The 20,748-nt window shown below is 35.7% G+C and overlaps 1 protein-coding gene across 5 annotated transcripts in view; it reads right to left on the minus strand.

Moving 5' to 3' along the window:
* Nucleotides 1-17,381, minus strand: part of SYCP2 (synaptonemal complex protein 2) — a 53,999-nt gene extending 36,618 nt beyond the window's left edge. For 2 of the 5 annotated variants that reach the window (XM_038749971.1, XM_038749969.1), the window contains exons 1-13: nucleotides 13,474-13,620; nucleotides 12,158-12,200; nucleotides 11,756-11,899; nucleotides 11,152-11,280; nucleotides 9,648-9,752; nucleotides 9,141-9,165; nucleotides 8,858-8,943; nucleotides 6,919-7,007; nucleotides 4,583-4,617; nucleotides 2,986-3,128; nucleotides 2,843-2,895; nucleotides 1,328-1,373; nucleotides 126-221 (exon numbers count right to left, since the gene is read on the minus strand). In XM_038749971.1, the coding sequence (XP_038605899.1) occupies nucleotides 126-221; nucleotides 1,328-1,373; nucleotides 2,843-2,895; nucleotides 2,986-3,128; nucleotides 4,583-4,617; nucleotides 6,919-7,007; nucleotides 8,858-8,943; nucleotides 9,141-9,165; nucleotides 9,648-9,752; nucleotides 11,152-11,280; nucleotides 11,756-11,899; nucleotides 12,158-12,181 (975 nt within the window). In that variant the 5' untranslated portion in view covers nucleotides 12,182-12,200; nucleotides 13,474-13,620. Of the gene's footprint in view, nucleotides 1-125; nucleotides 222-1,327; nucleotides 1,374-2,842; nucleotides 2,896-2,985; nucleotides 3,129-4,582; nucleotides 4,618-6,918; nucleotides 7,008-8,857; nucleotides 8,944-9,140; nucleotides 9,166-9,647; nucleotides 9,753-11,151; nucleotides 11,281-11,755; nucleotides 11,900-12,157; nucleotides 12,201-13,473; nucleotides 13,622-17,323 lie in introns of those variants that run through there. The other 3 variants (XM_038749970.1, XM_038749973.1, XM_038749972.1) reach the window with 3 other exon arrangements.
* Nucleotides 17,382-20,748: the final 3,367 nt, after the last annotated feature.

Here is a 20,748-nt window from a genome sequence, read left to right on the forward strand (position 1 = left end):
TAGTCAATTGTTGGAAGTTGAAATGATGTTCTTTTAGTCAATTTAACTTGCTACCTAATACAGTAAAATAACGCGAAGGCATGCTCACTTATGCTCACATATAGAGTATGGAAATATTAGCTTACTTCGTTATCTTGTGCAGTGTGGAAAGATATACTTCTGCTACAAAGGTTAAAGCCAATCCAAATTCCTTGAAGATTTTCATCTAACGGCATCTGTAACTTTTTAAAAAGTTTTAAAAAAACTTTTAGAAAGCCTCAGTATAGATTATATATAAATATATATATAAAACATATGTAAGATACCATATTTATTCCATATTCAATATGTATTATATTGGTAAAGGAAAATATTCACATAATCACCAAGCCTTTACTGCAAAATCTTTTAAACATTAAAGCAGGAATGGGGCTATCACTTTGGTCATATAATATAATATTATCATATATTTGTAAGCCTAACAGACACCTTTAAATAAACTAAAATGTCAATTATTAATGGTATTAATTTCTCTGTACCTCATCTGTAAAATGGGGATTAAAACTGTGAGCCCCCCCGTGAGACAACCTGATGACCCTGTAACCTCCCCAGTGCTTAGAACAGTGCTTTGCACATAGTAAGAGCTTGACAAATACCATCGTTAATTAATTACTGTGTCAAGCAATATTCTAAGTGCTGATTAGGTACAAGTTAGGTTGGACACAGTTCGTTTCTCACATGGGTATCACAGTCAAAGTAAGAGGAAGAACAGGAATTGAATTCCCATTGTATAGATGAGGAAATTGAGGCACAGACAAGTTAAGTTACTTGCCTGAAGTCACACAGTAAGCAACTAGCAGAGCCAGGAATAGAACTCAGATCCTCTGACTCCCAGGTCCATGCTCTTTCCACTTAGCACCACAGCTTCTCTTCCAATGATTTTAAAATAATAATAATAATAATAATAATAATAATAATAATAATAATAATAATAATAATAATAATAATAATAATGTTGGCATTTGTTAAGCGCTTACTATGTGCAAAGCACTGTTCTAAGCGCTGGGGGGATACAAAGTGATCAGGTTGTCCCACGTGGGGCTCACAGTCCTAATCCTCATTTAGATAATCCTCATTTAGGATGAGGTAACTGAGGCTCAGAGAAGTGAAGTGACTTGCCCAAGGTCACACAGCAGACATGTGGCGGAGCCGGGATTCGAACCCATGACCTCTGACTCCAAAGCCCGTGCTCTTTCCACTGAGCCACGCTGCTTCTCTACAGCCACGCTGCTTCTCTTAAAAGTGAAATAGGATATTTCGATCAAGAAAGCTATTAAGAATAACTCACCTCATATTCATTGAGAAATAGAGACGAACACAGAAATGTGAAAACCCTGCAATGAAAGTATTAGTATTAAAACCTATAATAAAATGTATCCAGTTCAGTAGCAATACTTATACAGCAAAATAACAGTAATAATGATGATATTTAAGCACTTACTATGTGCCCAGTACTAAAAGACATATGAATATACTAAATTGAATAAATAAACTCTTCCTCAGAACTTGCTATTAAGGAAAATTTACATTATACTAAACATGTCCTGGCCACCCCAGATCCATACAAACCAACATTGAACTGAGACAGCATTCTATTGAGACAGAAGTGTATTGTCAAGAGAATACTCCCAAGAGCATTCTTTCCAAACTAACTGTTCATATTTTTGGATTTTACAGAAATTTGTATCCAGATTTTTTTTTAAATCTGAGTAACAAACTGCAAAAATTTACACCAATCAAGAGGAGCAATAGGAAGGAGTGCACAGGACTGGCAGAGGCAGTGTCAAATTGATATAATAAACTGGATCCAATTAAAATTTTTGGAGGATTTTTTTACAATGAAGATTATTTATGGCAAATTATTAACATTATATATCAATTAATGGTATTTATTGAGTGTTGACTAAGTGATTAAAAGCTGTACTAAGTGCTTGGGAGAATGCAATATAACAGAATTAGCATTATTATGATAATAATAAGTTATGAATTTGGGCCAGACACTATGTTAATACATAACTACAATGTGGATCTAATCCAATCAACCCCAGACTTCGGGTGAATACCCTAAAATCTGATGGTTCAGAATGAGAAAAAAAAATGAATCCCCTCCATTTTAGTTTTCCCCAAATCTGAGTATGTGTCACTTCTCTAGAAAGTCTGCTTGCAGCTAAATACGGCAGAGTGAACAAAAAACATCAAACACCTAACACTAGGCAAATTTTATATTTCAACTTCTGATCACTAATTAGTATGGAAAGACTCAAGAACGTTAAGTTGAAATGTTGTAAACGTGAAATTTTAATAGAAGATTGTGTCCTCAGACAATATTTGATTATAAGTGGAAACACTGATTTATGGCCCCACAAACACTGTCTGTATGGTATAATCTTGGTTAATATTTGTTGCCGTTTTATTTTATGTTCATTGCAAGCAAATTCAGGGCTCAACTACATTTTTATGCAGTAACATTATCTTCAAAAAATATGCTTGTGTCGGGGGCATGTTGCTGTCATGAGATTATATTCCTTATTTACTCAGAAAAAAAGTTATTTACTGAGTATGTATTGTGTTCAAAAAAATCCACGGCCACTAAAACCTAGTGTCTCAACCATTTCTATGCCTGTCAATTTCTGGGAAGCACTCACACAGGGAAGCAGTGTGACCTCGTGGAAAGAACACAGGTTTGGTTGTCAAGGGAACCTGGGTTTAATTTCAACTCTGCCACTTTGCTCTAGATTCTGAATGTCCTTAGGTCCAGCAAAATATATATTTTCTTCATTAAGCAATATTATATCATGCCTACCTCTGTTTCGAACCAAGTTTAGTATTCACTGTGTTAAGAAAGTCTCTGCAGTCCTGGGAAGAAAAGAATAGTATGTTGAGGAAACTACAACATTTTTGTCACTGGAAATTAAAAAAATTTCAACATTTTAATATGCCACCTACTGTTTCAAATTCAGAGTCTTTAATTTTTTTAAATGTCTTGATAGCCACTTCCATTGAAAACCAGTGGCCAGCCAGTTCTCCTCTTTTTCTTTCTGAGGTCATTCTACACAAGGCTTCTGTAATAGCTACTTGCAAATAATAATCTATGAAACAAATACCATTAATAATTGATATTTTAATTTAAAGGTTCCAATTAGGCTTACAAATATATGATAAACAAAATAATTATGAAATGTTAAAGCAATGCATTTATAGTCCAAGCAACACAAGAATAGCTAACCTAATCATTGTTTAATTAAAAAACAAAATTCCTAATTTATATTAAAAATCATAAGAAAAATGTGTTCATTTCACCAAAAAAACGCTGAAAGCCTATCATATCACTTTTTATATTGATGCACAGTTTAAACACATGCAGACAAGAACACAGAGCAATACAGTATGAATGTTCTTTTTTTTTTTTAATGAGTTAGTGACTTCAGTATCCCAAAACAATTTTACCATACAAGTATATTTTTTCTTTGGAAACTGCTAAATGAGCATTCTCATAAAAATAAACTTGGAGAAAGGGCATTCTCTTTATTTTTTCCTGCATAAAAGAAAGATATCTTTTAGCTACCTGTTAAGTAACACATCTAACAGTTCCACTATCGGAGGCTGCTCTATGCTTGGGCAGACAGCTGGAGATGGCGTCTGAATCCTAATCCCTCCCTCACTAGTAGTGCGGTTTCAATGTGGTTTAAAAATAAACATATTTTTATTTTATGATTTTTAATATAAATTAGGAACCTTGTCTTTGCTCTGTTTCCCCAGCAACTCTTGATCTCTGTCTCCCATTCCTCCTATAATATCAGCCTGTCTGCCACTCCAAGATCTATTTCCTAGCCCTAGACTAATCCTGGCCAAGACCCATGACCGTGGTTTTACCTCTGCAGTGCTCAGTCAAGGGGTTCTATGAACATCTTTTTTTTTGACTACTGTTGTCCAAGCAGGCATAGGTCTAGTGCAACAATCTCACACTCGACATAAACCCTTTACAATCTCTTAAGCTCATGTAGTAAATTAATTAATTTACCTGTAGTAAATTAGCACACTGTAGAAGAAATTATGGTATGGCTATCCTAAAGATAGGCACAAGTTTTATTGTAAACCACTATATTTAGTAGAATTTGCTGTCAACCTTTTCATATCAAGCTTAATTTTACTCAAAAACCTAGGAAGTATTTCACATTCTGTCTATATAAAGGGAAAAGAGACATATTAAGAATGCAGTATAAATGGTAGTGGGTTTAGAGGAAGTCTGAAGGCACACAGTCCCAGATATTTCACTGTCAATTTCAGTCATTACAGCTCTATAGTAAATGCTTGTTATGCACCGAAAGTACACACATGAGAGATAACGGATAACTTTTCCAATCAGGCTTTAAAACAACAGCGAGAGGATGAGGCCTTCATAGTTCATTATATAATAGGACAAAAGGTCTTCTTATGGGCATCCTGTTATTGCATGATTTAGTTTTCAGTATTTGGCATGGCTTCATAGTAAGAATTAATAGCGGATATGAACATGTAGAAAGAATATCATATGTAGGCTTACCCCCGGCATTGAAAATCCTTTTGCCCATAATACACCTATGAATTAAAACAAAGAAGTTGTATCAATTTACCCAATATGAATCATAATAAAATTCTCAAGATTCAATTTACGCATTAAACTTTAGATATCATGTGAATAATTTTAACATTTGGAAAACTGCAGGTACAAATTTTGTCAGTGTAAAGTTTATTGTATTAACCAACATTGGCCACCTAACTCAATCAAAACGATTAATTGGCCAAATACTCTTATCAGGAATGAGAACAAACAGGGATTATGTCATTAAGGCAATTAAAAACTTCATCCCCATAGTTAAAAATCCTGCTTCATATGTTTTCCTCCACTCAACTCCCCAGTACACCGTGGCACCACTAAAGTGTCATTCCCTGCCAAACTGGTGGGTGGACAGACATAGAATCAGTCAATCAGTGATATTTATTGAATGCTGACTGTGTACAGAGTACTGCATTAAGTGCTTGGGACTGTACAACAGAGTTGGTAGACATGATCCTGCCCCCTAGAAGTTTACAATCTAGTAAGGTAAATTCAGCCAATGAAACCCAACACATTTGGAGACGCATAATGAAAGCCTAATGCTCCTCAGCTCTTCCTATAACCGATGGAACTATGGAAAATAAAAATTGAGAACCAAACTCCCAATCAGTGTGTATCAACCCTGTTCCTCTTTCCTAGTTACCTGTTTTCACCCTCAGAAATAATGCCTCTGGTACCAACATCTCAGCCATTTGACCCAAGCCTGGTCAAAATGACGGCAGTCAATTGCTAATTCTCTAGGACAGTCCTGCTACTTAGAGTACCAGATTTCCCTCTAGTCCACAAGCCCTGTGCCCAGTTAGCAGAACCAAGGTTCACGCCCTGGTTAGAAATCGTATTTCTCTTCCTATATCAACCAATCAATCATATTTATTCCCCTGGCTTTTCCCAATCCTTGAGGAGCCTTGGAAACTATGACCTAGACCCCTACTGCCTCAATTTAATAACCAGGCATCATCCACTCAATGATCACAGAACTGAGGGAACCAGATATGTTGAGGCCACTGGAGCTGACCTGGAGGTGGCCAAGAACGGTATACAGGTAGATAATCATAGAATGACGGAGTTCTGTCAAAGCTACCTTATAACTCAGTTTCCTTTGCTAACTTTGGGGCAGCACCAAAGATTCAACCACCACTGATAAAACCCACCCCTTATTTACTTCTCTAACTATGCCTACTGAAAATTTCACCATGTTGATCAGACTAGCTGTGAGAAATCATATTCTCACCAGACATGCATACGTTTACCCCAACATATAGCTACATCTTTTTACCCTAAATGGCACTATAAGTTTATCTACCCACCACTAAAAGAATATTCCCATAAACTCTCTGAACACTGTAACAAGTACATAAATATACAAACATCCACAAATATACCGACAACATACATATAGGCAGGAACATGTTAAAAATGCAGAAAAAAGCATTCTTATATAAATGACACTGAAAAAGAGATTTCAAAATGACGTATCCTTTCTCCTAAGCCACTAACTGAAAAAAGCTCCTAATCATAACTATTCAAACATGCACACACACATGCACGCACTCTCTCTCTGTGTCTCTCTCTCTCTCTCTCTCTCACATACACACACACACACACACACACACACAGAAATGGCAAGCAGAAAAGGTGAAAAGAAGGATAAGGCTAGAGGAAGCATGGCAAAATAAGAAAACATTTAAGAGAAAAACCAGAGAGTGAGAGAGAGAAAGGGAAACTAGAATGAGAGAAAGAATGAAAAGTAGAATATTATTTATTTGGCCTGCTTAAAGGCTGGGTATTGCTTCTAGCTAGATATTAATTTACCTGAGGGTAACATTTTGCCTTACTTCCACATTTCCCAAATGTGGGCAGAGAATGAATCTGTACTATCCCAAGCACTTAGTACAGTGCTTTGAATGCTGTAAGCTCTCAATAAGTACAATTGAATGAATTAGTATGGTGCACTCCACACAGCAGGTTCTCAATAAATACTATCGACTGACATTTTCTGAGAGTAAAAAACTGCAATACAACAACCCATAACTTCATAATTTTAGTTATATCTCCTTAAATGTACTGTCCTGACCCTTTAGATGTCTATGCATTTCTTCAGGACTATTTGTGATGGTAGTGCAACAATTCTTTCTGCAAATAAATTAACTGAATACATATTTTTTTCAAATAGTTTGAATGCCATTTACAAAACATTACCACCGTCTCATCCTTCAATAATTTTTTTAATTATTGATCTTAATATATAGCATAAACACTATAGTGAAAAATTAAGTTATTACATGAGATGTGACATAGTCTGTGTGGAGCAAATTCTCTTTAGAATATCCTGAGGTATGGTGCTAAGCATCACATTCAACACTTTCATAACCTAGGAATAAAAAGAATACGTTCCTTTAACTATAAAGAACATTTACCATTAGTGAAACTTAATAGCACATTATAAAATAAACTATTTTAGCCTAATTATAATATAAAATTGGAAACAAATTTTAAGATATATGAAGAGTGCCAATGTTTTCAATCAGTTGTAAAACAGGAAAAAGAAAATAGAGAACTAAGAATTCCCAATGAATCAGAAAAGCAGCCTAACCCAGTGACCAGAGCACAGGGCTGAGAGTCAAAAGGACCTGGGTTCTAACACTATCTCTGCCACTGCTATGTGATCTTGGGTACGTCACTTAACTTCTCTGGGCCTCAGTTACCTCATCTGTAAAATGGAGATTGATTGTGATTGTGTCCAACCTAATTAGCTTGTATCTACCCCAAGTGCTTAGTACAGGGCGTGGCACAGAGTAAACACTTAATCAATCATATTTATTGAGTGTTTACTATGTGTAAAGCACGGTTCTAATTACTTGGGAGAGTTCAACACAATTAGCAGACCTGTTCCCTGCCCATAACGAGCTTAGTCTAGACATTAATATGAATAAGTTATAATATAGAATTTAAAGATATGTACAACATTAACAAATACCATTAAAAAAGTGCCCCATGACTGGTACAGAAGAATTGAATGTATCACTCAACAACTGAATACAAACCAGACAAGAATACAGTGGTCTGCTGCTGTGAAAATCACAGAGATATTCTGTTCCATGAACACAGACTATACCCTTATCCTAATCAACCTCTGGGAAAAAGCACACACCTATCTACCATTCTGGAGCCCAGCCTGGTGAGTGGAGAGACAGACCTTGGTCCCCTGTGCCCCTGCTGGAAAGACCTTTCTGTCCCCTGGAGAGTTAACATGATCACTGCCAAAGAACTGGGATAAAGCCATTCAGTTTGTGCCCACCTCCGGTGGACAGTCTGTGGTCGGCCTGGGTCCCTTCCCCCTGACTTAAGGGTAAAGTCCCATTTCTCTCTTCCCCATCACTGTCCCCTGGCTGGAAGATCAGATGATACTGTAATAAACTATGACCACAACTGATCAGGAGTCACTATAAACCACTTGATTATTGGCTCATCTTAAAGGATTTCACTTGATGAAATGCTGCATCACAAAATGTGCTAACATGATAAAATCGTTCAGATCATGGGTGGGAGATTTGCACATTACTTTTTCAGATGATGTCACTACACCCAATTACAAGGCAGATGCCCATTTTCAAAACTGGTTGATTCCCTCACAAAGCAATGTACTTAAACTGTACTACTAAAACCTTATGTACGCTGGACTTACCCTCCTAGTCTTGAGCTTTTGGATTAGTTTGGAAAACACAAAACCAGTCAAGTTGGGGTAAGCTCTAAAACTCTATCCTCTGCCCTTCTGCTACCTCCTCCCCACCCCAGTGTCTGCCAACTCTACAGGGCCTTGGAGGAACACTACCCTCATGGAATTATCACTCTGGGCCACAACCTAGTCGCTCTTTGGGCAGAATGGGCAGCCAAATTAGCCCACTTAGCCTTCTGAAGCCCGAAGAGGAATAGCTGAAATGGAGTCACCTTAAATGGATTTTCACCATGGATTAAAGGAATGTATTCTCAATGTAAATATTGTCTGTGAAAGTCGATATTTGATAGCACTACTGCAGACAGTAAGCGCGCAATAAATACGACTGAATGAATGTACTAAGAAATCACAAGATAATTTCTTACAAATATGGTAACTCATTTACCATGGAAAAATATCCAAGAGTTAATCAAATTGCTATCAAACCATCATAAAATTAAAAATATTTTAATACAAATTTAAATTTAAAAGAAAAATTACTTTACCTCCTTCTGAATAAATATATTAATTCTCATGTCAACAGCCAGGGCACACATTTGCTCAACAAAGCTGTTCAGGACTTGCTCTTTACCTAATCAAAAATTAATATTGCATTCATTAAAAATGTTTTGGTTAGTTTTAAAACACAATAAAAGTTTTAAATGATAATCTTTCCTTCTCTGTACATGAACCAAATACTTATGCAATTAACTGCAAAAGATGGACAAGTGGGTATGAGATGCTGATCACACAAGATAACATCCCTTGAATACTTATCATTTAACATACCTTCAGTGCTGATCCCATGTACAGTCTAAAACAAAGAGATGATTAATTTGTTGATTTATAAATTTTGACATATCTCATCCTTATACGACTACTGAATAAATTTAAATATTTTGATCATATTACAAAATGAATTTGGACAAGATAAATTCTAGATGAAGCTATACAGATAAAAATGGAATGAATTTGTGTTCTTATTTGGAATATGCACATGTCTGAGACATGATACAAAGAAAGATCTGCTGACCAGGACTAATTCTCTTTCTAATCAAAGCCTATCACTTCAAGCTGCCACAGCAGCATTAGGCATATATCTAACAGGAACAGTATCTGATAACCCCGTCTATCCCTCTCTTTTTCCTACTACTGTTACCACCACACCAGCAAACCCATCTACCAAGGAAAACCCTCTTTTTTGCCATCACCCAGGCATCCTTTGCCTCCCACTCCTTAAATTTAGGCAAAATGCTGATTAGTCTGCGATACTTTATATAATTTTAATCATTTTACCATCAGGACACCAAAGAAATCTTCTGCTAGTTTAATCATTGCTGTATCCTTCACATTTCCTTGATACGGAAAGCATTCTTTACATTTTTCAAACCAGATAACCATGTAAAGAGAGAGACAGACTAGTTTAATTTTAGGCAATTTTGAGAAATCTTGTATATTTACATTTTTAATGGCTTTAAAATAATTATAAAAGAGAGAGCCCAGTATTTAGGTATATGCATGTACATATTTACAGCAAATCAGTTAAAATAGATACATTTAAAACTTTAAAGAAAGCTTCTGAAATTCTGTCATGTGGATGCACTAAATCTCCAGTCTTCATTATAGAAAAGAGAATACTAATATTTTGAGACTTTAAAGTTCGGGTGATTCGTTGTAATTAATAAGAGGAAAGTTGTCATTAATTTCCTCTAAATGGTTTAGAATTCAGAAAGCAAACATATTTTTGAAAGGGTATTTCCAGTAGAAATAGGTACTTTTTACATGAATAGGCACAAGGGATGCCTACCTTGTTATTACCCTGAGGTTGACAGTAATTAATTCAAGATAGTTTCTGAAGCTTCTGATCCTCCCTCAGAAGCTGCCCCCAGAAACATCTGGTCAGCACATACACTCGATATTTTTAAGTCCCCCCCAAACCCCTTCACAATCCTAGCAACTTCATCCTCCAGCTGTCTGGGAGAAGGAAGGTGAATGGTGGAATAAAAAGTTTCAGAAGTGCATATCAAGCAGGCAATCTTTTTCTTGATGTCTTAAATGGGGCAAAATCAGGTGCCTTAACTTCTCTTTCTCCTTGCATCTGCTTTTCCTTAAGAATTTCCCTTATTCCCACATGCTGCAGAGCCCAAAAATCTAAAACCAAAATCCTTAGAAATCCTTCCCAGGAAACAGCTCCCAGGTCCAGTGAATCAAGAGCCACAACCAAGACATTATTTCACAGGAAAAAATAACCCTAAACCAAATAGTTTCAGCTGTTCGAAGCACTAGTTATGCAGGCCCAAAAATAACATTCAGTTGTGTCTATGATTGTGACTAGTTTGAGAGCAGGGAGAGCATATAACTAGTTTTTCTGTATAATCTCATTTGCTAATTCAGTGCTCTGGCAAAATAGGTATTTAAATATTTATTGATAAGATTATAGAAATATGTGGATTCTAATTTTTTGTCCAAATACCATTTGGTCCCCGGAAAGACTCAAACAATATCCTTATTGGTGTAAAAGGAGAATTCTTTCATTAGCTGATCAATATTATACATTCCATAAATAACCTGCGGGTCTTTGAGAGAAACTTCTTTTCCAAAGTGGGTTGGATGATCTTTAGCTTGAATTCCCCGCTGGGTGAAAAAATAGACATTTCTTTGGAAATAATTATTTTGTTTAATTGGGTAATAATGACTCTTTTGATAATTATCAAGATTCTATATTCACCATGGCAACATTTGGCCCATCCTGCCCAGAAATGACCATTCCAATAAAAGTGATATTAGTTAATAAACTTATCTTTTGGACTAGACCTTGCTTTATCATTACTGAAATTCCTACTTCACCAAGTATATTGATATTTTTGATGCATTTTCCAAAAGAATTCAAAACAGCTGAGGCATTCTTGATATTCTTTTTGTGAAGTTCCTGTATTAAAAATAAAAATAAATAACTATTTGCATACTTGAAGCACCCGTGAAGTCACTAAAATTAGTGTCCATTTGCTTAAAAATAAAACTTTCAATGAGAAACACAACCAAATCGTACTTTTAAATGTCAAATTATTAAAACATTATTGGGAAATTCATTGGATCGACTTCCAGTGAGTAACAAAACAATTATTTCAGACATCTTTAATATCCAAAATATTTTTCCCTTGAAAGTACTTAATTTTTCCATTTTCTGTAGAAAAAAATTAGAGCACAAACATTTCCCACATTTTGAATTAATGAAATTGATTGAAAGCTTATTTTATTGTTGAAAGAATTGCAAGCATTTTCATTCACTACTTCTAATGGGAACTAACTCCTGATGAAAACAGTTCAAATAAAAATTTTTAGGGTGGTGCTATAATTCTATAAACTAAACACTATCAAATCTTCTAAAATAATTAAAAAATTACCCGGCATATAAGGTTGTCCAACTTGTTGAAGAAAGTTTTGGTGCATTTAAGTTTGACATTTCCACAACTTTTATTCCGCAAGAATTGTTCTAAAGGTCTGAAGTCATTTTTTTCCAAAGCAATATCTACACAGCTTTCTAGTTTCTGGAGAAAATATAAACACATACTTAGTATACTGTAATTCTCAAATAAATCTAGGTAAATCACTTTAGGAATTCAGAAATTTTTATGGCAACTTTTTCATGAAAATTTCATTGCACTTTCCAAGTGCTTAATCCAACGCTCTGCACATGGTAAACGCTCAAGAAATACGACAATGAATGAATGAAGTTTGAATTAATGAATATAATTACAAAACCCTATATAAGCATTCTAGCCTACTAAATAAAAAAAATTACATACCTGAAGACCTTGTTCAACTGCCATTCTGGTAACTTCAGGTAAACTGAATAATAAAAAGAAACCAACATGCATTTTCATTTTTTAAAAATCACTGTACTTTCCATAAATTTTAAAAGGCTACACCACATGTTAAAAGGTAAAGTTAGTTAGTAAACAATTTTATATTGTATATCAAGTACATGAGTATTTTACATGAAACTTCTGACTTTGAGTTTATTTTAAACTTGCTAATTAAAAGCCTACTTTGGTAGGACAAGACTAAGCAAGGTGTGTTAGGAGCTTACTTGGGATATTAGTTATGATAAAAGTCAATCTCCTCTGTGAGAATCATATTAGGTATAAAAAATACTGTAATGTGGGAGAATGAACAGATTTTATAACAAACAGAAGCAGTAATGGGAAGATACAGATAAATAAGAAATGATGTAAGTAATAGAATCGGAGGAGCAGGGAGTATAGGAAAAAAAACCCAACAACAAAAATACAAATAAAAGGAACAAGGGTAGTAAAGGGCCAAATTGCTTAGTGTCACCTTTTATTGCAATAGTCTTACTAAATATAGGCATCATGTCCTTCCAAATAAATTTCAATGCCAAAAAATTGGAGAAAATAAGTAATTTGATCTCTACACTTTAAAATTCTCATTTATTTCACTATGGGAAGAACACTAAATGTACATTATCACAGTGTAAAAATAGTTTACAATTTTAATTACTTTTTAAAAGTTGCCCAAGAAACTGATATTAGCCCAATGAGTCACGGAGTAACTGCAATTTTTCCAACGTGACCAGGTTTGTGGCAAAATTAACTAATTCGTCACTCTCTAATTTTTGGTAAGTTGCATAGGTCACTGAAATACATCACTCTGACTTGTTTTATCATCAAAATATCAAGTTTCCAATCATGTTGTTGAATTGACATCAGGGAAAACTAGTCCAACCCACATTTGTTTCCAAGACCACTTGGCATCCCACAATCTAAGCGTGGGTCTACACATTAAAATTATTCAGATTATATAAAAAATCTTAAATTGTCATGATATTTTAGACAGATGGGTTTTTTGGGGATATCTAGACTGTAGGCTTCCTCTAGCCTGTAAACACCTTGTGGACAGGGAACGTGTTGGCCATCTTGGTAGCGTTTTAGTCTCCCAAACACTTAATACAGTGCTCTGCACATGGTAAGTGCTCAATAAATACCATCGATTGCCTGATCAAATAGATAACATACTAAAACTTAATATGGAAGGAGGCATTGACCACAGTAATATTATTATTCAGAGCCAAAATAAAAGAGCAAATCAGCTGTACTCTTACTCGATAAGGGGATTTAACACAAGAGTTCAGCTTTCTCAGAGGGACCTTTCCGGCCTTATCAATGGCTAAAAAGTTCTGTTCTTCTGAGAAAAATGTGAATTTTGGGCCCGAGCCAACTCTCACTGTGGAACCCGAGTAGCTCTGGGCTTTGTGAGGCGAAGCGAACGGGCGCAGGCCTACCCAGAAGGCCTTGGGCCCGAATTGGGCATGGCCGTTAAGAAAAAACCGCCACCCTAACGGCCATTACCGCTCGCGCCCTCAGGGGCGACGGCTGAGGAAAAAAGGCGCGAAACGCATCGTCCAATCACCGTAGCCCTTTCACCCTCGCGGCCTACCCGCCCCTCAGCCCCGCGAAGAGCCAGATGAGGCCGTTAGTGCCCACGAAGGCGGTTATGCCAGAGAGAACCACTAATTTTCACTCAAAATGTGAAAATTATATTCAATTACATAGAATATATAATCCTTTGACAGATTTTTGATAATCAGGTTGCTCTGAACCTACACATTATCTTACTTCCCCCTCAGGAATCACTTCGTCCAACTCTCTTCCTGACCTTTCGAGTTGACAAATTAACCATTAATCTCTTTCACCCCAAAAGATATGAATCTCTCTCACCCCAAAAATATATCTATGCATTTGGAGGTGGATGGGAGGAGAAGTAGTGGTAGAAAAATGAGATCTTTTTACTTTCCTCAAAGAAGACGTGGGAGGAACTCTGTAACTTAATTACCATGTGCCTGGGCATATCATCATCATCATCATCATCATCATCAATCGTACTTATTGAGCGCTTACTATGTGCAGAGCCCTGTACTAAGCGCTTGGGAAGTACAAATTGGCAACATATAGAGACAGTCCCTACCCAACAGTGGGCTCACAGTCTAAAAGGGGGAGACAGAAAACAAAAGCAAACATACTAACAAAATAAAATAAATAGAATAGCTATGTACAAGTAAAATAGAGTAATAAATATGTACAAACATATGTACAAACATATACATATATACAGTGGCATATGGGGTTCAATCTGCAGTATTTATTTACGGTCTGCTATGTACAAGCACATCTTACTTGGGAGAGTAGACTAAGTGTAGTAGACACCATTCCCGTCCTGCAATACACGGGGTCTAGAATCTAAATGGAAAGGCCTACAATAATTAGAACAAAGAAAGAAATGGAAAGATGGAAAGGAGAATTCATGAGAGTTTAGCTACAATGTATGGTAATCAGTAGTGTTTTAAAAAAAAAATAGAGATAGCTGTGGGGCATATGACTTGGGGAAAAGAAACATTTTTCAGGGAAAGCCTCTTGGGAGAAGGTGGGTTTTGTGGTCTAGCAGATTGGAAGGGACAGAGAGTTCCAGGATAAGAAAAAGAATATGGACAAATGGAAAGACTTTTCACAGCTGTGAACCAAGAGTTTGAGTGAGACTTTAACCACTTTAACCTTTTTTAAAAAATAACAGCAAGAATAATCAGGCAGTGGCCTAATGGAAAGGGTATGCATCTGAGTCAAGAAGTCCCTGCTCCTCACTTGCTTGGTTTGTGACCTTGTGATGTGGGCAAGTTAATTAACCTTTTAACCTCTCTCTCTGGGACTCAGTTTTGTTATTTGTAAAAATCAATCAATGTAATCATTGAGCACTTACTGCATTTAGGGCAAAGTACTAGCCCTTGGGAGAATACAATACAATAGAGGTGTTAGACAATCCCTCCCTCAAGGAGTTTAAAAACAAGAGATGAGGATAAAATAATTGTTTTCCTTCCCTCTTGGACTTGAGTTCCCTGTGGAACAGGAACTGTGCTTAGTGTGATTATCTTTTATGTACCCTTGCATTTAGCATACTACTTGGCATACAGTAAGCACTTTAAAAATAAGCAGTGTGGCCTAGTGGCTAGAGCACAGGCCTGGGAGTCAGAAGGATCTGGGTTCTAATGTGGCTCTGTCACTTGTCTGTTGTGTGACCTTGGATAAGTCATTTATCTCTCTGTGCCTCAAGTTACCTCATCTGTAAAATGGGAATTAAGACTGGAAGGCCCATGGACCGTGACCAACCTGATTAGCTTATATTACTATAGGGGAAAAAAATATTTAAATACCAGCAGATGCCACTATGACCTAAAAAGAGAGGCTACCTGAATAAAACCAAGTATATTAAAAACATGGTTAGCAAAGTTTCTTTTCACTTAAAACATATTGAAACCGCAGATTAGGTTTGTCACAACAGTGTGTAGCAAAATCTCTAATTTACAAGCCAGAAACAAATACTGGAAGTTGTGAAGTGCATTTATTCAATGGGAATTATTGGGTTAAGGGGTGGAAGGTTTGAAGATACCATCATTACTGACATTTTTGGATGCAAATTTATATGGGAGTGAAGACTGTGAGCCCTTTGCGGGACAGGGACTGTATTCAACTCAATTTGCTTGTATCTACCCAGTGCTTAGTATAGTGTCTGGCACATAAGTGCTCAACAAATACCATAACAATAATTATAATAATGTCTATCACTAGCCATGCTTTACACCCTAAATCACTTACAGTATACTTAGGTTAAGGCTTAGACTGGGAAGATTAGTTAGCATCATACTTTGACCAACATTATTCACTTATACACAACCATTTTTTCCTATACCAAATTTTTTTGTGCCAATTTGTTAGCCTTATGTGGTCAGAAGAACATTCCCTGATTTCCCTATCATGTTCTACCCAAACAGTGTGATGAAAACACATTATAATCAATTAGTAGTATTTGAGGGCTTACAGTGTGCACGGCATCGTATATTAAGCACTTAGCACTGTACTACTATAATAGTGGAACTGGATGTACTATTTGAATGGAAAACTACCCAGAAGTTAGAAGTCTTTATGCCCCAAAAGCTACAGGATCAGATATTATAATTAGTAACCTTTACAAGTATACTTGTAGATAGTCATAGTCAATAACTATTTCTAACACTAAAATGCTATTGATGAGCAATTCGTATTTTAATTCAATCTTACTGTTTTCTAGAAAGAGAGCAGTTATTCTCAAGGTTGAACTGCCCTCAAAGTTTCCATGACAACATACGCACTAATTATTATTGACCAGCAAAATGTTAATCTATCTGATTTTAGCAGCTGGTGGTAGGGTTAGGACTCAAGGAGGTGAGGGGCTCCATCCCTCTGTTCCACAACTTCGGGATACTTAGGGTGTGGACTGGAAAACTGCAACGGACGGGGACAAAGCAAGAAGGGTTTTTATAAATAAATGTGTGTCTATCTCCCTGCCAGACTGTGAGATCCTAGAGGTCAGGGATTGTATATTTCCCAAGGTCTCTGCACACAATAGGTGATCAATAAATACTGTTGATTGATTGACGACAGAACATATTTAAGGGGCAAAAAAAAGAGATAAGAGCAACAGGTTCAGAGTTTTGGGCCCATGTGGCTCATGGATGGTGGTAATGCTGGGCTTTAGGATTTAGTGTGGCCTAGTGGAAATAGTATGGGCCTGGGAGTGAGAGTACCTTTGTTCTAATCCCATCCAACTCAGCCACTTGCCAGCTGTGTGACTTTGGGTAAAGTCACTTAACTTCTCCGTGCCTCAGTTTCCTCAATTGTAAAATATGGATTCAGTCAATACCTGTTCTCCTTCCTACTGATCTAATTAACTAGATTTACCCCAGTGCTTAGAACTGTGCTTGACACATAATAAACACTTATATACCATTAAAAAAACCCAACAACATAGGAAAGAGGCAAAGGAGCCATGATCTGGACACACATTTGTGGACACACGTCTGGAAGTGCAAGTGGGCAAGGGAAGGCAGGCTGAGTAAATGGGAAAAAAAAAAATCAATGGCTTACCTGGATGACAACTGACTGTTGGTCAGGGAATGCCATTATGCTCGCCAGTGAGTTAGTGAACATTTGTGGACTATGAACTTGAAAACTATTATAAATAAAAGAATGAATCTTAAAAAGAACTGGCTTTAATAACCCACAGCACAGAGCCAAATTAGATTAAGCACCAATATTTTCAGAATTATCCTTGCAAGTTTGAGTTGTGAATTTGGGCCGTTTTTCAGTTGCAATTCTGAAATTAAAATAATTTTATATTTTCCCCATTTGTCATATTCCTGTGTAAAACTGTCACTCTGCGGCAATTCATCTGGGGTGAATTCTATTGAATATTAAGTGAGATCAATTTTAATCCTTACATCTTCTGTCTCCAGAATATTCCTGCAAACATTAAATGATCACAAGTGTTAGTTCTTGAATGTCTACATTTATTGATCAGAATACATAATGCTTTACAAATATTTTTATGATGAACAGTAGCACTGTTCTATTTTTTACAGGTGAGGTAAAGCAACTGTCAAGATTGCTCAATTCTTCAGCTTCCTTTGACTTCATGGCCTTTTGTTAGTTCCTGTTTGCATAACTAATCAATATTTTTTGCATATTTTCCATCATTAATCCTATCAATTTCAATGGCAAACAAGAACTAAGTCTCTTACAGTGCAATACTTTATAATGAAGACTGCAACAAAACCATATATGATTAACTGATACTGGTGTTTAAATGAATATAGTGTCTTACAAAAAGCACTGCAAAGAAAATTTTAACACTGACAGATACAATTTTATATAAGAGGATAACACATTTGAGACATTAATGGATGTCTACAATGATTTAAATACTTTCATTTACAGTTAAATTCACAAAAGTGGACAAAATAACACTATTATGTAAACAATAAATTTTTTAAATAGTTAAATACTCAAGATCAAATGCTTAGAAAAATAAAACTGGGGTCAAAAATTTACTCTCAAAAATGAAAAGACAGAAAACCCACTTGACAACAAGAAGTTTAAATCTTGGGAGGCTCAAAAAGTTGTCAGAAATCTGGCTAGTGATCACACATGCAGGTGTCACGATAAATGAAAAATAAGAGTTGATACCACCTATTTATACAATAGAAATGTTCTAAAGAGTGCAAACCTACTTCACATCAACAAAAACTAGCAGTTGCAAAGTTCTAGCTAATTCATGCCAAATAAATACTAATCCACTTGATTCTCAGTGAGTTGTTTCATTACGTCTATATAGCTTCATAATGGGCGAATCTAGGCCTAAAACTACAGTATATTTTGAATTTTCTGGATATTTCAGGCAAAAAATCAATTTGCCTGAATTATACAGATAATTTAGACCAAAGAATATTTGGGAAGGTAGGCAAAAGGTCTGAGTAATTTGTACTTCCAGTGGTTCATGGTAGACAACAATAAGCAAAATAAAGCACAGATTTGAATGAATGACTTTGGAATTTCAAATGTAATTCCTTTACTGTCTATGAGAAACTACCTAAAGACCATCTGATTGCTTATCTTTTCTGCCAAAGCACAAAATTTACGATTTTATCCTAAGAAAATCAAATATGGTAAGTGCTAATGTTCTAACAGGTTTTTTTTGTCAAAGACACTGTTTCTACCGGTTATTTTACCAGTTTTGAGATTGGACTTTACTGATACTCATATTTAAAAAGTTTTCAATGCAAAAGCAACCTTAATCAGAGCATTTTCATGGTCAAAAAGGACATATCAAAGGATTTTCATTTTAGAAATTCGATAGCTAACATCAGTCCTCTAGAGGAAAAAAAACTTTTCAAAAATGTAAAAAGTAACCTCACTGATAACTCCAGTAAATCAATTCTTATTACAACATTTGATAACGATTTCCAAAAACCTCAATGTAATGCACACGATATCATGTTAGCATGGCAATTACGATGAAATTTTACATAGTCCTCTTTGTATTTAAGATACACAGGAGAGGTTTCTTAGTTAAGGTCCTAACACGAAATCATTAAAAAAAATATTTAACCTGGATCCCTATGACCTCTCCAAATACAGTACTAGTTTTTATGTTTTCAGGGGACATTTTAGAGGAAAAATACTGATCAATGAAAAAAAACAATTAAGTTTTTATCTCTATGAATTGTAAAATTATACCATAATTTTAGTTTCCAGTACAATTAAGCACAATTTTTTGTGTTTATTCAAATACAATTAATGATTCAAGATTACTACCATGGTGTTTTTGAAGATTTAAGTACTTTGATGGAGGCGGGCTGGGCTTGGATTTCTTTTTCTGATCTAGTTGAGCTTTTAGAAAAAAGATAAAAATAGTTGACACTCATGTCACTTTCTATGGGAAGATGTCATGCCATGGAATTCTAGAGCATTTATCACTACAAAATTCTGGTTTGGGGGATTTTTTTTAAAGTTTTCTAACAATCTACAGATCTGATCAGCTGTAGAATGAACTCCCTTAACAAGCCCTTTTAGCCAGCTATGGAAAGAGATGACGATGGGTGGGGAATGTCTCTAGAGTATGTGTCAAAACCTTTGATTTTCAATTTCTGTTAAAAAAGATAATTTGAAAAATGTCATTAATTTCTCAGTAAACCCTGAGAATGCCTGTCTTTATTTGCTTTTCCTATCCAGAACTGTTGAAAAACCAACACAGATGTCACAAAAGGTGATTAAAGAATGATCAGCAAACCTATGCTAACAACTTCAGTCAACCTATCGTTGATTATTGACAAGTGTTACAAAATACAGTACTGTACTACAACTCCTGAACTACCCCATCTGACTAGGCTAAATGTAAGGCAGCCAAGACCACAAAAGACTTCAACTTGGTTGGACACTGAAACAGGATATGTGCAACAACAGGAAATGCAACTGGGCCTGCTTCTCACTTGAATGCCAATGGAGGCGAGTGATGACCCAATTTTAGTGCATTTAAAAAAATCAAACAATGGAACCAAGTTAAGGCATGATAGAGCCTAACATACTCCCTCTGATTTTAATCATAAATTGGAATTGAGTAAGTTAGACCAACGATTTTAATTAAAGAACCTTTCCAAATAAAAGTTCCTAACTTCATAATTGGCATTTAGGCAAAAACAAAAAACTGGCTTTACTTCTTACAACGCAAATTAAATTATTAAAATGTCATAAACGGTACAATGCTTCCAATCTGAAAGCTGTTTGTTTTTCAGCACTGAGGCTCCCTATTGAGTACAAGCACCACTAGAAATCATTAATAAATGTCTAGGAGTGTGAGAGCATCCTAGTAAACAGAGGCAAAGCGACTGCAACTGTTTTTTTTTAAAGACTGGATATTTTAAAATCAGTAAGTAGATTTCAATAACTAAAAAATAGGGTTAGAAATCCACGCTTCTTAAGTAGCTGAAGGCACCCGAAATCACAGTTAAAAGTTT

The sequence above is a fragment of the Tachyglossus aculeatus genome, chromosome 8 (assembly GCF_015852505.1).
Source record: "Tachyglossus aculeatus isolate mTacAcu1 chromosome 8, mTacAcu1.pri, whole genome shotgun sequence".
Lineage (NCBI taxonomy): Eukaryota > Metazoa > Chordata > Mammalia > Monotremata > Tachyglossidae > Tachyglossus > Tachyglossus aculeatus.